Source organism: Ranitomeya variabilis, chromosome 3 (assembly GCF_051348905.1).
Source record: "Ranitomeya variabilis isolate aRanVar5 chromosome 3, aRanVar5.hap1, whole genome shotgun sequence".
Lineage (NCBI taxonomy): Eukaryota > Metazoa > Chordata > Amphibia > Anura > Dendrobatidae > Ranitomeya > Ranitomeya variabilis.
Genome location: NC_135234.1, coordinates 610154112 through 610172531, shown reverse-complemented (window position 1 = coordinate 610172531; position 18420 = coordinate 610154112). Strand labels below are relative to the sequence as shown.

At 43.8% G+C, this 18420-nt stretch overlaps 1 protein-coding gene across 1 annotated transcript in view; it reads right to left on the bottom strand.

Moving 5' to 3' along the window:
• DNAJC15 (DnaJ heat shock protein family (Hsp40) member C15) overlaps positions 1-18420 on the bottom strand; it is a 46815-nt gene that overhangs the window by 11834 nt on the left and 16561 nt on the right. The window contains exons 2-5 of the mRNA XM_077297338.1: positions 15160-15211; positions 10036-10109; positions 9809-9885; positions 6406-6476 (exon numbers count right to left, since the gene is read on the bottom strand). Coding sequence (XP_077153453.1) covers positions 6406-6476; positions 9809-9885; positions 10036-10109; positions 15160-15211 — 274 coding nt within the window. The remainder of the gene's footprint in view (positions 1-6405; positions 6477-9808; positions 9886-10035; positions 10110-15159; positions 15212-18420) is intronic.

The window sequence follows — 18420 nt, the reverse complement described above, 5'->3', positions numbered from 1 at the left end:
CGTTGGTGGATAAGTGGAATATGCCGACACAGTCAGTGTCTAGGCAGTGGGAAGGCTACTGATAATGTCCACCACCATGTTTAAATACGGCTCAAGCTGGTCATTTGACCGGATATGCGGTGCCCGCGGGCGCATGCACAAAGCGCATTTGTAAGAAACTGAAAGTAAATTCACCACGGCTAGGTGAAGAGCGGCGCCTGCGCACTGTGCCCTGATGGCGGCACCTGCGCAGTAAATATCGCTATCCGCGCTTGCGCAATCTGTATGGAGGGAGCTATGTAGAGGCACCGAGTGTGCCGGTGCCTGCGCAGTTACTCGTGACCGAGGCTAGGAGCTTCAGTGTTATAGAGAAAGTGCCGACGCCTGCGCAGTGGCATATGGCAGAGAATTTAAGTGCTTGGGTGTTGGGGTAGAAGCACGGAGTGCTTCTACCCCAGACACCTTGGTCTGTCTCTATAAGGATGTCGCTAAAAGGATAATAAATATTATAGCAGAAATATGCCAGAAAAATAACCCCCTGCTATAGACGCTTCATTTTTATTTTTATCTTTGCTATGCTTTGTTATTGCTATCAATCTGACAACCCATCTGCTTCATCCTCAGGTATGTCTGCTGGCTGCTACCCCAATCCCATCACCATCACCCAACTTTCCTGATCTTCCTCACCCTGCAATTTCTTCCTGGATGTCCGCTGGCTGCTACCCCAATCCCATCACCATCACCCAACTTTCCTGATCTTCCTCACCCTGCAATTTCTTCCTGGTATGTCCGCTGGCTGCTATGACTGTTTTTTCTTTTTTTTTCTTTTTTTTTTCCCTTCCCCTGCATGTTTTCTCATTTTAATTCCTTGATGCCAATACACAGTTTGGCTTTATCTTTCCATTTGGATCTATTTCCCCTTGCATTTTCCCTTCTGACTTCTAATTAATCCCCTCCTGTGTCTGTGACCAGTCTCCCTGCTGCTCCTCCCTCCTGATCACACCTGGCCTATTTCATGAGCCCTTAGCCGGTTATAAATTCAGAGTCACAGGTCTGTCTGGACCTTGGTCTGTCTATATGATGTCGCTAAAAGGATAATAACAAATATTATAGCAGAAATATGCCAGAAAAGAGCCAGAAGTGAACAGAAGGTAAGACTAACCACTGTTAATAACTCTACTAAATTTCATTCCCTTTCCGCCATACTTATTCTCATCATGCTGACATACGCTCTAACAGTTTTGGCTCCCTTACTCACCCTCCTTCGCTATCCTCAAACTCCATCACCCCCTAACCAAGTAATAATCTCGCCTTCCCTCCTGCCTCCCCACCTGACCTCCTCCGCTGACCTGCTCCTCAACCTCAGATCTCTCCTAATAACACACAAAGCAAGCAGCCCACTCTCCTCCCACCTGCTCTGTCTCTCTCTGCTTCTCCTCAGTGCTGGAGACATATCTCCCAATCCTGGACCCCCACAGCTCATACCTCCCATTACTACCCCCTCCTATCGCTCCCAACCCAATATAAACACCCGAAATCTTGCTCACCTCAAATCCGTGCCCATGACGCCCACCCCCCTGCACCCTCTCTCTGGATCACTATGGAATGCCCGCTCCATCTGCAATAAACTCCACGTGATTCACAACCTCTTTACCTCTCGAAATCTTTTCTTTCTGGGCATCACCGAAACATGGCTGACACCCTCTGACACAGCCTCCCCTGCTGCACTATGTTACGGTGGCCTCCACTTCACCCACACTCCTCGCCCTGGCAAGAAACATGGTGGAGGAGTGGGTCTTCTCCTTTCTTCCAACTGTACCTTTAACCCAATCCCACCTCTACCCTCCCTTATCCTCCCCTCTTTTGAAGTCCACTCTGTCCGCATCTACTCCCCCTACAACCTCCAAATGGCCATCATATACCGACCTCCAGGCCCGACCACTGCCTTTATTGACCAATTCTCCACCTGGCTCCTTCACTTTCTCTCTGCTGACATTCCCACCATCATCATGGGTGACTTTAATATCCCCATTGACACCCACCAGTCAGCAGCCTCCAAACTCCTGTCCCTTGCTTCATCCTTTGGACTTACTCAGTGGTCCTCCTCAGCCACCCACACAGATGGACATACATTAGACCTGGTCTTCACCCGTTTATGCTCCCTATCTAACTTCACTACCTCCCCTCTCCCTCTATCTGACCACCATCTACTCACTTTCTCATCCCTGTCCTCTTCACCTGTCACCCATGTCCAGCACCATGCGCACCCACGCAGGAACCTCGCACACCTAGACACCCACACACTCTCTGACTCTATCCTACCACTGTCCTCTATATAATCACTCCACGACACAGACACTGACATTGCTTTCTACAATGCCACTCTTGCATCAGCTATTGACACAGTTGCCCCTGTCATGCATAGCAGAGCGCGACGAACCAATAGACAACCCTGGCACAATAGCATCACTAAAAAGCTTCGGTAAGTATCGAGATTTGCAGAACGGCGTTGGAAGAAAACGCACTCACAAGATGACTTCAGTGCACTCAAACAAGCAACACTGGCATTCAAATCAGCTCTCACCTCTGCAAAACAGGCCTACTTCACAGCCCTTGTATCTTCCTTATCCCACAACCCCAAACAGTTGTTCAACACTTTTAACTCCCTCCTCCGCCCACCACTGCCGCCCCCGAGTTCCCTAATCGTTGCCGAAGACTTTGCCACGCACTTCAAAAATAAGATAGACCAAACAAGGCAAGTCTTTGTTGTCCAACCACCACAACCCCTTTCTGTGAGAGACCAATGCCCAAACCCCATAACTTCACTCTCCAAAATCTCTGAAGAGGAGCTTGCTCATCTTCTCTCCAAATCACACCTCACCACTTGTGCACTTGACCCCATCCCATCCCACCTCCTCCCCAACCTCACCACCACACTAATCCCATCCCTAACCCATCTCTTCAACCTTTCACTAACTTCTGGTACCTTCCCCTCTGCCTTCAAACATGCCACAATCACACCTATCCTCAAAAAGCCATCCCTTGACCCAAGCGCTATGTCCAGCTATCGCCCCATATCATTGCTCCCATTTGCATCCAAACTCCTTGAGCAGCACGTCCATGCTGAACTTTCCTCTCACTTTGCATCTAACTCTCTCTTCGACAACCTACAATCTGGCTTCCGTCCCCACCATTCCACTGAGACTGCCCTAACCAAAATTACTAACGACTTATTTACAGCCAAAGCTAACAGACAATTCTCTATACTCGTCCTCCTAGACCTGTCCTCTGCCTTCGACACAGTTGACCACTGCCTCCTACTACAGATCCTCTCTTCCTTTGGGGTCAAAGACATTGCCCTATCTTGGATCTCCTCATACCTTGCCAACCGCACATTTAGCGTTTCCTACTCCCATACTACCTCTTCATCTCGCCCCCTCTCTGTTGGTGTCCCTCAAGGCTCTGTCCTAGGACCCTTACTCTTCTCAATCTATACACTTGGCCTGGGACAACTCATAAGGTCCTATGGCTTCCAGTACCATCTATATGCCGATGACACTCAGATCTACCTCTCTGGCCCAGATGTCACCTCTCTGATCTCCAGAATCCCAGGGTGTCTATCAGCCATATCCTCCTTCTTCTCCTCTCGCTTCCTCAAGCTCAATGTGGACAAATCTGAACTAATTATCTTTCCTCCATCTCGCATATCTTCCCTACCTGATCTATCTATCAAAATAAATGAAATCACACTTTCCCCTGTGCCCAAAATCCGCTGCCTCGGAGTAACCCTTGACTCTGCCCTGTCCTTCAAACCGCACATCCAAGCTCTCGCCACCTCCTGTCGCCTCCAGCTCAAAAATATTTCCAGAATCCGTCCTTTCCTCAACCCACACTCTACCAAAATGCTCGTGCATGCCCTAATCATCTCCCGCCTCGACTACTGCAACATACTCCTCTGTGGCCTACCTTCTAACACTCTCGCACCCCTCCAGTCCATCCTTAACTCTGCTGCCCGACTAATTAATCTCTCTCCTCGCTACACTCCTGCTTCCCCTCTTTGCAAATCCCTTCACTGGCTCCCAATTTCTCAGCGTATCCAGTTTAAACTACTAACACTGACCTACAAAGCCATCCATAATCTTTCTCCTCCGTATATTTCCACACTAATCTCTCAATATCTTCCCTCACGTAATCTCCGGTCCTCCCAAGACCTTCTCTCCTCCACACTTATTCGCTCCTCATCCAATCGCCTCCAAGACTTCTCCCGAATATCCCCCATCCTCTGGAATTCAGTGCCCCAACACATCCGGTTATCCACTACTTTTGGATCCTTCAAAAGAAACCTGAAAACCCATCTCTTCAAAGAAGCTTACAGCCTGTAAAGACCAACACAGCCACCTCAACACCATTGGAGCTACTGCAACCCTCGACCTACTGTGTCCTTCCCCATAATCCTGTAGAATGTAAGCCCGCAAGGGCAGGGTCCTCGCCTCTCTGTACCAGTCAGTCATTGTTAGTTTTGTTTACTGTAAGTGATATTTGTATTTTGATGTAACCCCATCTCATGTACAGCACCATGGAATTAATGGTGCTATATAAATAAATAATAATAATAATAATAATAATAATAATAATAAAATGTGGTCACATATGGAGGGGGCTTAGCGTTTTAAAAAAGTATACATCCTTGACAAATTATGCTTTTCTTCCCACCATATTAACACCGAAACGCTAAGCCCCCTCCATATGTGACCACATGCACACTCCGTGCTCCTAGCCTCGGTCACGAGTAACCGCAGGCGCCGGCACACTCGGTGCCTCTACATAGCTCCCTCCATACAGATTGCGCAAGCGCGGATAGCGATATTTACTGCGCAGGTGCCGCCATCAGAGCACAGTGCGCAGGCGCCGCTCTTCACCTAGCCGTGGTGAATTTACTTTCAGTTTCTTACAAATGCGCTTTGTGCATGCGCCCGCGGGCACCGCATATCTGGTCAAATGACCAGCTTGAGCCGTATTTAAACATGGTGGTGGACATTATCAGTAGCCTTCCCACTGCCTAGACACTGACTGTGTCGGCATATTCCACTTATCCACCAACGCTGGCTCTACATTCCAGGATCTGTAACCGCACGGAAGTAAGACACCATCGCCCTCTCAGATAAGTAATGGATCTACCCACACTGATCCTCAACCTTACTTTCTTCTTCACAGCGCTATTTTCCCATGGTCTCCCAGGGATATCTAGTACTACACAGGGACTCTACAACCTGACCTTTTATATAGGCAAGACAGGTATTATACTCTTTCTCTAAACCTGCACATGGACATCTGGCGACACCTTATTCCTGGCATCTTACACTCTGTTTGCTACTTTTTCTACAGCCATACGCAGCAGCCCTATTGCTCTATCCCGAGCCGGGACCACGTTTACAGTACATTGGCAAGTAGAGTATTAAGGTTACACCATCCTTGGTGTTTATACTAAATAACTGTAGTTACCTACCATGTCTATAAGACCTTATGTTCCAAAATCGGACAGAAGGGGTAGTCTTTTGCTCCCTCACTCCAGTGACTATAGAACAGGTATATACACTATAGCCACTCTAGGTACCACTACATATTGTTCCATTGCCACACACTGGTATACCGCTCTGGCTCTACCGTACCGTACACAGTATTATTCTTTGCAGGTGTATCCGACTGGGTCCCTTATCAAATTTTCCTAGCCATACAACATATTTACCTGTACACAACAAACTTACTCTCTGGGTATGTTCGATGTTCTTATCCGTCTGTATGTTATACACTTTGCCTCTGCTAAACCCGTCTCTTCGTCTAAGGTCCTTACGGTTTATAAACCCTCCCCCCACTCTATTGGTCTAGTTGAAAATGTACCTTTATTTTGGCGAATGGACCTCTGTTGGCAACCTCTCTTGGCATGTACTCGTAAAAATGTATAGATGCCCTTGCAATTGTACATATGTATATTTATATTTTGTCTGATTATGTCTTTTTTGGTCCATCACAGCGATATTGTGAACAAGGCCACGGGTTGGCCGAAACGTTATTTTGCCTATCGCTTCAACATGAACTTTCACTTGTGAATAAACTTTACACTTTATCAAGCAACTTTCGATATACGAGTGCAGTGATTACTTTATTCTACGATTTATGGGACTTTGAGGCCCTGTTCACTGGCACCGTGACTCACATTCGTCGAGTGCTAGCTTTCGTTCTCTACATTACACATTAATGGCAACAGTAAGGTACAGCGAATACAGAGGAGAGGTACTCAGGCTGATATACAATCTGGTTAGGATTCATTTTAATACCATGTTCTCTATATTAAAGAGACAGATTTTCAAAGCCATTTTATTGCTAAAAAATAAATAAAAAAAATAATAAAAAAAGAAGTTATTTTACCTTTATCTGGATGATTTAAAATCATGATTTTCCGATGTGCCATCCGGATCTTGGATTTGCCAGCAGATGGACTGTAAAAGTAAAGTTTTACAATAAACTGCATCAACTACTGAGTGTAAATTACATTTTACAGCCCTGAAGTCCAAATGGAGCAGGACTTTTGCCATCTAGTGGACAAGATCTAGTACTGCGCAAGCAATTTCAATATAAATCTATTAAGGAACGTGACCGCTCTGCACTAATTACCTGACAGAGTAATTGTTCTCCTACCGATTAGCTTACTGTAATTCTATGCAGATGAAGGAAAATGGATATATATATCTTGGAGCAGGAAGAACAAATTGCAGGCTTATCCACTCTGACTCATAGGAACTTATCACTGCATTTCACCGTTTGACAAAGTTAATCATGCAGAATCTAAGTCTTATAATCATTTAATAACTGAACACACGATTGTTTATTTTAGTGATTTCGAAGAAAATGTTCAACGTCATTACACATTGGTGATAACAGATATCGCCCAAAGGACGGTGTTGGAAATGAAAACGCTATTACAACAGGTTCCCGATTGTTGACTTGCAAGCAGGGGCGTAACTATAGAGCTGTAGGAGCTGGTATGGGGGACTGCAGGTGGGATATAGATGCTGGCCAAAGAAAAAAAAAGTCCTGCGGCTGCTCTGCAATAGAAAACCGCCCCAACAGGACACAGAGCGGACACTAATAGGAGAGGCAGACCCAATCTTCTGATTGTCGGAGCATCACACCTCTCTACTATGCAGAAGATGAATGCGGGGAGCCGAGCAAGAAAAACAAGCATCCTTCTCCCCGGTGGTAGAGGACTGCAGCACAGTCAAGAAGGGGCCCCCTGTGACAGTAAGGCTTTGTTCACATGTTGTGGAAGCATGTCACTTCTTGCAGCATTTTTTTTTCAACCATAGAAAGTAAAGAGCAAGTGCAAAAAAATTCAGCAAAAGGGCTGCTATCAGTTTTTACAGGATGTGAAACGTATTTCTGTGGTTTTCCCCCAAGCATAAACCATAATATCTTGGTACCTTCCCACAAGCATGGATATTAGTGTTTGAAAACATAAAACAATTCCACTAAATAATTTGATCAAATTGCCCTTTTAAGCAAAGATGTTTTATCTTTTCACATACGTGTTGTGTTGCTGGTCTGATAACACCTTGCTATGTTCATGCTTGCAAGGTGCAGGCAACGCTGAAATTTGGGATCCTGAAAAACGCAGCAAAAATACAGAAAAACCTACTGAGGGTGGAGAGGGAGAGAGGACATGAAGGACAAGAAGAAGCGGGAAGGGAAAGGAGAACAGGTTCTCCACATAAAACATTATAGCCCTACAAGTGCGATGAGTCCCCCCGGAGCTATGATTGATTGTAAACCAACCTGACTTATTTTCTCTGACATACATCAAGTCAGACTCCAAAATACAACTTAATTTTCATCCTAAATCCCTGTGTATTTAGTGCCATAATCTAATCTATTTTCAGATATAATGGAATTCAAAATTCCCTACCATTCTCTCACTACACTAACTGATTTTTCTCTACCTCCTTTATGTTGACGCTTCATTGAGAATCCCAGTGCATGCTGGGATACTCAAACGAATCGTCATCAGGGGTAGAGGCTGCGGTCACGGTCACAGACGCTGCCCCCTCCCTGAAATGAAGCATCATCAGTGATGGAAGATTGAGATGCTGGGCTAGTCCCTGCACAAAGACAGTGCACTCTCTCCAGCTCAGATCTGTAACGAGCCGGCACTAGTGCGCCTTGTTAGTGTGTGTTGTAAGATGAATACCTGAGTGGGCGCCGCCAGTCTCTGCACGCCCGGTAGTCTACCAACACACACCAATAGCGCCTGCTCGATACTACCAATATGAGTTGGCAAGAGTGCACTGTCTTTGTGCACATCACAGGGTGCCCATTGTGCAGGGACTAGCCCAGGTCCTTATATGAGCATCGCTGATGATGCTTAATTTCAGGGAGGGGGCAGGGGCTGTAGCAGTGACCGAAACCTCTGCACCCTGATGACGCTTTGAGTGCCCCATCATGCACTGGGTTTAAAGGAAGTTGTAGAAACAATTGTAAGAAAATCAGTTAGATATTGAAGGGAGCGAACAGTAAGGAACCCTTAAATTTAAGCATATTAGAAAATATTTTAGATTATGGCACTAAATAGATAGGAAATCAGGATGAACATCATATTGTATTTCAGACCACCGTTTTAAGTATTGGCAGAAGATATTTATGCTTCCATAATGGGTCTCTTGGCAGGAAGAACGGTGCATAAGATATACAATTTTGCATGCATCTTATATACCTTTTTTCTCCTTTTCATAGAATGGGTGAAAACCACTGCAAAAACACTGAAAGAATTTGATCCTGCAAAAACTAAGCAACGTGTGCAAGAGACGTCAGAAATCCCAGTCACTTTGCTGGTACAGTAAAACAGTTTTCTTCGCAACAAAAACGCAAGTTGTGACCTAGCCATTACTCAGACAAAAACATCTGTCTAAGATTAAGAGTATGAATGGCTCGAAACACATCAGAGAACAATATGTCCGTACCATATCTTTTAATGACGTTATAATAAAGTAGTTTTTTGGTTTTTTTCAATTCTCTTCATTATCTGGTGCTGGATCCTGGATTTCCATCTAACCTTTTCATGCATTTATTGACATTTTGAACAGAAGTGCTGGAACAAATGGGTTATGTGCACTGCCCTGGATCTGTAGGGTAAGATCACACTGGGCATTTTGTCTGTCAGCTTTCTTTTAATGTGTTTTTATGCAAATTTTCAGCTGCCTTTTACAGTACCAGCTATATATCAGATTTCAGAAATCTCATGCACACACTGTTTTGTTCGTCATCGGTATTTTGTGCTTTGCGTGGTTTATGCACAATAGAGCAGGTCACTTTTATGGGTTTTTTTTTTCAGCATTTTTCACCCATTGACATGAATGGTTGTTGAAAAAACACTGAAAATCCACAGCAAAACCGCAGGTATTTTTTTTTTTAGCCAAAACCTGATTCTGTAGAATAGTCTTTTGTTTTTTTGCACTAAACTTTATCACCATGCAGAAAAGACAAATCTAGAATGCCAATAATACGGCAAAAAAAAAAAATGCAAAGCCTGTTTTTTCCTGCAGCTTCTTTCCTGCCAATAAATTGGGTTTTGATGAAAAAAAAAAAAATGCCTAGTGTGAACTTACCCTTATAGCTAACACCACAGCTTCGTTAATTTTTTTCTTTGGAAATTCTGCTTTTCTAAAGAATTTTTGGCAGTTATTCCCACTGTATTTTTGGATGTGTATTATATGTGTAATAATAATAATAATAATAATAATAATAAAAAAAAAAAAAAAGAAAAATCCAGAACACCCACCTGACACCCAAAATAAGGCTTGCTTCTCGCCTACTCATTTTCTGCTCAAATCCTCCCTTGTAGTAATAAGAAAGGCTCTGCAGAAACAGAAAACAAGTCATATTGCAGAAATAACAGCAATGTAGCAATATCACACTCCTGGACGTGACCAGAAGCTGAAGCGGAGAATTACACTGAGCAATCAAACAGCCGAGCCTTACTAACAAAATAAGTCAATTCACACTTACTGGAGTGGAGATTTTTTTGGCATTTTCCATGATAACTTGACCCAAAGGTTTCCACAGCTGGAAAGCGAAGCGACCTATAAAAAGTCACGCAATTTACAGACTCTCTGCAGCAATTTGCTTACTGAAAATAATTTAAGGCCTATAGTTAAAATCTGAATAGATGTGATAGATCAGCTATTTTGTCTGTTCAGTGCATGCAATGCTGCTAACTACATTCAAGCCATTTGCAGTCTTCAAACAGGCAATTTCACTCTCGCGCATTCACTCGGCGTCTTTTCATTGAGTCTAGCAGAAATATATAAATATATATATATATATATATATATATATATATATATATATATATATATATAAATATACATATACATATATATATATATATATCTCCACAGTGGGCACAGAAAGTATTCAGACCTGTTTAAATTTTTCACTCTGTTTCATTGCGGTCATTTGGTAAATTCAAAAAAGTTCATTTTTTTTTCTCATTAATGTACACTCTGCACCCAGTCTTGACTGAAAAAAACAAACAAAAACAAAACAGACATGTAGTGATTTTTGCAAATTTATTAAAAAAGAAAAACTGAAATATCACATGGTCATAAGTATTCAGACCCTTTGCTCAGTATTGAGTAGAAGCACCCTTTTGAGCTAGTACAGCCGTAAGTCGTCTGGGGAATGATGCAACAAGCTTTTCACACCTGGATTTGGGGATCCTCTGCCATTCTTCCTTGCAGATCCTCTCCAGTTCCGTCAGGTTGGATGGTGAACGTTGGTGGACAGCCATTTTCAGGTCTCTCCAGAGATGCTCAATTGGGCTTAGGTCAGGTCCCTGGCTGGGCCAGTCAAGAATGGTCACAGTTGTTCTGAAGCCACTCCTTTGTTATTTTAGCTGTGTGCTTAGGGTCAGTATCTTGTAGAGAGGTGATCCTTCGGCCAAGTCTGAGGTCCAGAGCACTCTGGAACAGGTTTTCATCCAGCATATCTCTGTACTTGGCCGCATTTATGTTTCCTTCAACGACCGCCAGTCGTCCTGTCCCTGCAGCTGAAAAACACCCCATAGCATGATGCTGCCACCACGTTTCACTTTTGGGATTGTATTGGGCAGCTGATGAGCAGTGCCTGCTTTCCCCCACACATACCGCATAGAATTATCACCAAAAAGGTCTATCTTCATCTCATCAGACCAGAGAATCTTATTTCTCATATATTTGGAGTCCTACATGTGTTTTTTAGCAAACTCTATGTGGGCTTTCATATGTATTGCACTGAGGAGAGGCTTCCGTCAAGCCACTCTGCCATAAAGGCCTGATGGTGGAGGGCTGCAGTGATAGTTGACTTTGTGGAACTTTCTCCCATCTCCCTACTGCATCTACGGAGCGCAGCAACAGTGATCTTGGAGTTCTTCTTTACCTCTCTCACCAAGGCTCTTCTCCCACGATTGCTCAGTTTGGCTAGACGGCCAGGTCTAGGAAGACTTCTGGTGGGCCCAAACTTCTTCCATTTAAGGATTATGGAGGCCATCATGCTCTTAGAAACCTTGAGTACTGCAGAAATTCTGTTCGAACCTTGGCCAGATCTGTGCCTTGCCACAATTCTGCCTCTGAGCTCCTTGGCCAGTTCCTTTGACCTCATGGTTCTCATTTGGTCTGACATGCACTGTGAGCTGTGAGGTCTTATATAGACAGGTGTGCGCCTTTCCAAATCAAGTCCTATCAGTTTAATTAAACACAGCTGGACTCCGATGAAGGAGTAGAACCATCTCAAGGAGGATCACAAGGAAATGGACAGCATGTGACTTAAATATGAGTGTCTGAGCAAAGGGTGTGAATACTTCTCACCATATGATATTTCAGTTTTTCTTTATTAAAGTTGCAAACATTTCTACATTTCTGGTTTTTTTTTCAGTCAAGATGGGGTGCAGAGTGTACATTAATGAGAAAAAAAAAAAGAACAATTTTGAATTTACCAAATGGCTGCAATGAAACAAAGAGTGAAAAATTTAAAGGGGTATGAATACTTTCCGTACCGTACGTATGTATAATATATATTGACAGGTGTATAATGAATGAATCATTTCGGTGGGTGCCCCATCAAAAAATTGAAAACATTTTTTTCTTGTATTAAAGAGTGCGTGCGTTGTGAGGATTCGCAAATCTATTCCCATGCCTGGATAGCCCTTTTAATGGAATTTATCAGAATGTAGCATGCATTCTGATCTACCAGCAGTCCGCTACAGGAGAAGCTGAGCAGATTCACATGTAGGCAGACTCCCAGAACGCTCACTAAACCAGCCTTTCATCACAAATGTTAGTAATGGAGAATGCACTGGCATCAGTCACTGCCTTAGGCCAGTCTCACACGTCCAGATAATTCCGGTACCGGAGTTATCCGTGTCCATGTGCTCATGTGGCACATCAGTGTGGCACACGTGAGGCAGCCGTGTGCCGCCTGAGGACCACACGGACCGTGCAGGAGAGACAGCGCTACAGTAAGCGCTGTCCCCCCTGCGTGTGGTGCTGAAGGTGGCATTCATCTCTTGTCCCCTGCTGCGCTTGCAGGAGAGAAGAGATAAAAAAAAAAAAAATAAAATAAAATAAAATTTTTGTTAAAAATAAAGTTTGGGGGTCACCTCCCGCCTCCCACCCTCCGTGCGCTCACCCGCTTGCAGCGAAATACATACCCAGCTCCCGCGATGCCTCCCCTCAGTGCCGGCAGCCTGTCCTGTGTGAGCGGTCACGTGGTACCGCTCATTACAGTGATGAATATGCAGCTCCACACCTATGGGAGGTGGTGCCGCATATTCATCACTGTAATGAGCGGAACCACGTGACCGCTCACACAGGACAAGCTGCCGGCGCTGAGAGGAGGCATCGCGGGAGCTGGGTGAGTATTTCTCTGCAAGCGGGCGGGTGCGCGGGGGGTGGGATGCGGGAGGTGACCCCAAACTTTATTTTTAACAAAAAAAACTTGACCTTTCATCCCTTCTCTCCTGCAAGCGCTGCTTTCAGCCGAGCAGGACAGAAGGGATGAATGCCGGCTTCAGCGCTTAACTGTAGCGCTGTTTCTCCTGGGGCGGTACGTGCACACGGAGAAGAGTGCACACTGTTCTCCGTGTGCGGGTCGCTTTGCGGACCGTGCTGCCGGAGAAAAACGGACATGTCTCCGTGTTTTGCACACGGACACACGGTCCGTGAAAACACGCAGGCATGTGCATAGACCCATTCATTTGAATGGGTCTACGTGTGTCAGTGTCTCCGGTACATGAGAAAACTGTCACTACACGCACCGGAGCCACTGACGTGTGAAACCGGCCTTAGGATGAATTAGTGATTAAGAGCCATAAAACTTTTTTGGTCAATATGGCCATGTGAGGGCTTGTTTTTTGCGGGACCAGTTGTACTTTTGAGCAACACGATTGGATTTAAAATATCGCGTACAGGAAAACTGGGGAAGAAATTCCAAGTGCGGTGAAATTTAAAAAAAAAATGTAATCTCACAGCTGTTTTTTGATTTGCTTTTTTACTATATTCACTAAATGCTAAGACTGTCCTGCCATTATGATTCTCCAGGCCATTACGAGTTCATAGACACGAAACATGTCTAGGTTCTTTTTTACCTAACTGGTGAAAACAAATTAAAGTTTGTTAAAAAAAAAAAAAAAAAAAACCTGAAAAAAAAATTGCACCATTTTCCCATACCCATAGCGGCTCCATTTTCGTGATCTCAGGTTAGGTGAGGGCTTATTTTTTTGCGCCCCAAGCTGACGTTTTTAATGATAATATTTTGGTGCAGATACGATCTCTTGATCGCCAGTTATTGCGTTTTAATGCAATGCCGCAGCGACAAAAAAACAATTCTGGTGTTTTGACTTTTTTTCTTGCTATGCTATTTAGCAATCAGGTTAATCCTTTTTTTATTGATAGATCGGGCGATTCTGAATGCGGGGATACGAAATGTGTGTGTGTGTATATGTTTGATTTTTTTTAATGGTTTTATTTTGAATGGGTCGAAACTTTTATATTTAAAAAAAAAACTTTTTTTTTTTTTTTTTTACTTTTGGCATTCTTCAACAGGGAGACTAGAAGCTGCACTTGTCTGATCGGCTCTGCTACATACAGGCGATGATCAGATCGCATGTATGCTGCAGAATTGCTCACTTGCTATGAGCGCCGACCACTGGGCAGTACTCATAGCAATCAGGTACTGTCAACCATAGAGTTTTGCAGACCTTTGGTTGTCATGACAACCCGTCAGTGACCCGCAATCCCGTGGGCGGATTTCCGGTGCGCTGGCCGAAAGCGTGTGATAAATGCTGCGATTCCACCCGTGACTGTTCCGGGAAGATGTCAGCTGTTCAAAACAGCTGACATGTGCCGGAACAGATGTGGGCTCAGCGCCAGAGCCCACAAAGGGAAGGTGTCCAACATTGGCGTACTATTACGCTCGACTTCGGAAAGGAGTTAAAACACTGATTTTTTTTCTCATTTGTTAGTACAGAAGAAGCTCCAATACAGTCGATACAAAAATAAAAAAGGTTTAGCTCTTTGAAGAAGGGGAAGAAGTAACAAAAGTGCAAATATAAAAATGGGCTCTGATTTACTTCACATGTAACATTAAAGAGACAGACACGGGATTCTGGGGTGTCAGTATTTTAAAACTATTTATGTCTAAAACTATTTATTCAGACAGCAAACAGAATTGTGGACATTAACAGGAATTAACAGGTGAATATTCACCGAGGGTTACAGATTGCATCTCTATAAGAATATAATCATTTTGTTGATCGCTTTCAAAAAAGTTTAAAGTATCTGCTGTGATTTACTGTCACTACACTTACTGTGTAGTGACAGTAAATCACAGCAGATATAAATATATATATATAAAAGTCTTAAGGGTGCATACTTATAGGCAATTTATGCTTTTCTATGCAATATATTATTGACTTCAGAAAAAAAAAAATCTCGAAATTAAGGGCTCCTGGTATATTTACCAATCAATGGTAAAAAGGTTCAAGAGTTCCCTGATCAATGAGCCAAGAGCTTTCCCCAATTCACATAAATTGCTGAAAAACACTTCCACGCTAAAAAAATATATATAAAAAAAAATAAAAATGAATGAACGTACCTGCAAAAGCCGCTGCTGCAACGCCAAGTCCCACTGCAATCATAGTGCCCCCCTATATAAAAACAATAAATGAAAACATCATATATACACAACATGTGGGCATAGGAGACAATAAGTATACATTCATGGATGAAAGTGCTGCCACTCTAGAAATTGTTCCAGAAAATAAAAAGTATTTCTCTCAGTAAATTATTGCAATTGCACATATTTTGTTATACACGTTTATTTGTTTATTTCCTTTGTGTGTATTGGAACAACACAAAAAAACACAGGAAAAAAGGCAAAATGTACATCATTTCACACAAAACCCCCAAAATGGGCCTGCCAAAATTGTTGGCACCCTCAAGATAATATTTGGTTGCACATCCTTTGGAATGAATAATTGCAATCAATCGCTTCCTATAACCATCAACAAGCTTATAATAATAATAATTTTATTTATATGGCGCCAACCTATTCCGCAGCGCTTTACATTATAAAGGGGACTTGTACATACAATAGACATTACAGCATAACAATAAGCACATAGATCTAAACAGATACCAAGACTAATGAGGTCTCTGCTCACAAGCTTACAAACTATGAGGAAAAGGGGAGACACGAGAGGTGGATGGTAACAATTGCTTTAGTGGTTCCGACCAGCCATAGTGTAAGAATAGGGTGTTCATGTAAAGCTGCATGAACCAGTTAACAGCCTAAATATATAACAGTACAGACAGAGAGGGCTAATAAATGCCAAAAGCATATGAGAACATGATGCGAGGAACCAGATTTTGGTTTAAGTTTTTTGAATGGGCCACACAGGGATGGTTAGGTTAATGCATTGAGGCGGTAGGCCAGTCTGAACAAATGAGTTTTTAGGACACGCTTAAAACTGTGGGGATTGGGGATTAATCGTATTAACCTACGTAGTGCATTACAAAGAATCGGTAGAATTAGTAGAGAGTTACAATAGTCCAGACGAGAATGACTTAGGCTTCTTTCACACTAGCGTCGGGCCGAGGTTACCGACGCTAGCATTGTATACGCCACACAACGGGGCAGCGGATGCATTTTTCCAGCGCATCCGCCGCCCCATTGTGAGGTGCGGGGAGGTGGGGGCGGAGTTCCGGCCGCGCATGCGTGGTCGGAAATGGCGGTCCGTCGGCAGCAAAAAACGTTACATGTAACGTTTTTTGCATCCGACGGTCCGCCACAACACGGCGCAACCGTCGCACGACGGTTGCGACGTGTGGCAATGCGTCGCAAATGTTAGTCAATGGTGAAAAAAAGCATCCTGCAAGCACATTTGCAGAATGCATTTTTTTGCCAAAACTACGCATTGCGGCGTATTGCAAAAAACGCTAGTGTGAAAGTAGCCTTAGAGAAACAGTAAGGCCGCCGTCACACTAGCGAGTTTTACGGACGTAAGAGCGCATAAAATACGTCCGTAAAATTCGCATTACACACGGCCCAATGAATCTCTATGGCCCAGCTCATATCTGCCGTATATTACGCATCCGTAATATACGGTCTTGTACGGCCGTAGAAAATCGCAGCATGCTGCGTTTGTCACCATATTGCGCAAAAAAAATCACCAATGAAAGTCTATGGGGGCGAGAAAAATACGGATTCCACACGGACCAGCAGTGTGACTTGCGAGAAATACGCAGCGGTGTTAGTGAAAAGCCGGTAATTCAATTGCCGGCTTTTCATTTCTCCTTCACAAACCCGACATGATATGAGACATGGTTTACATACAGTAAACCATCTCATATCCCTTTTTTTTTGCATATTCCACACTACTAATGTTAGTAGTGTGTATGTGCAAAATTTCGGCGCTGTAGCTGCTAAAATAAAGGGTTACATGGCGGAAAAAATTGGCGTGGGCTCCCGCGCAATTTTCTCCGCCAGAGTGGTAAAGCCAGTGACTGAGGGCAGATAATAATAGCCAGGAGAGGGTCCATGGTTATTGGCCCCCCCCCCGGCTACAAACATCTGCCCCCAGCCACCCCAGAAAAGGCACATCTGGAAGATGCGCCTATTCTGGCACTTGGCCACTCTCTTCCCACTCCCGTGTAGCGGTGGGATATGGGGTAATGAAGGGTTAATGCCACCTTGCTGTTGTAAGGTGACATTAAGCCAGATTAATAATGGAGAGGCGTCAATTCTGACACATATCCATTATTAATCCAATTGTATGAAAGGGTTAAAAATCACACACACACACACACACACACACACACACACACACACACACACACACACACACACACACACACACACTATTAAAAAGTATTTTAATGAAATAAACACACAGGTTGTTTTAATATTTTATTGCTCTCTCAATCTACCTGAAGACCCTCGCTTGGCAAAATAATAAACCAACAATATACATACCCTCTGATGAACTGTCACGTCCCACGAGGTAAATCCATCTGAAGGGGTTAAATCATTTTACAGCCAGGAGCTGTGCTAAAGCACTCGCTCGTGCCTGTAAACCCCGGGTGCTGAAAGGAAAGCTGGGTGATCTGTACTTACATTGAGTCGCGGTGAGGCGCCCTCTGCTGGATGAACTCATATGAACTCGAGCGTGGGAACTTTTCCAAGGCTCCAGTTCATGAGGACATCCAGCAGAGGGCGACTCAATGTAAGTACAGATCACCCAGCTTTCCTTTCAGCACCCGGGGTTTACAGGCACGAGCGAGTGCTTTAGCACAGCTCCTGGCTGTAAAATGATTTAACCTCTTCAGATGGATTTACCTCGTGGGACGTGACAGTTCATCAGAGGGTATGTATATTGTTGGTTTATTATTTTGCCAAGGGAGGGTCTTCAGGTGGATTGAGAGAGCAATAAAATATTAAAACAACCTGTGTGTTTATTTCATTAAAATACTTTTTAATAATGTGTGTGTGTGTGTGTGTGTGTTTTAACCCTTTCATACAATTGGATTAATAATGGATAGGTGTCAGAATTGACGCCTCTCCATTATTAATCTGGCTTAATGTCACCTTACAATAGCAAGGTGGCATTAACCCTTCATTACCCCATATCCCACCGCTACACGGAAGTGGGAAGAGAGTGGCCAAGTGCCAGAATAGGCGCATCTTCCAGATGTGCCTTTTCTGGGGTGGCTGGGGGCAGATGTTTGTAGCCAGGGGAGGGGGGGCAATAACCATGGACCCTCTCTAGGCTATTAATATCTGCCCTCAGTCACTGGCTTTACCACTCTGGCAGAGAAAATTGCGTGGGAGCCCACGCCAATTTTTTCCGCCATTTAA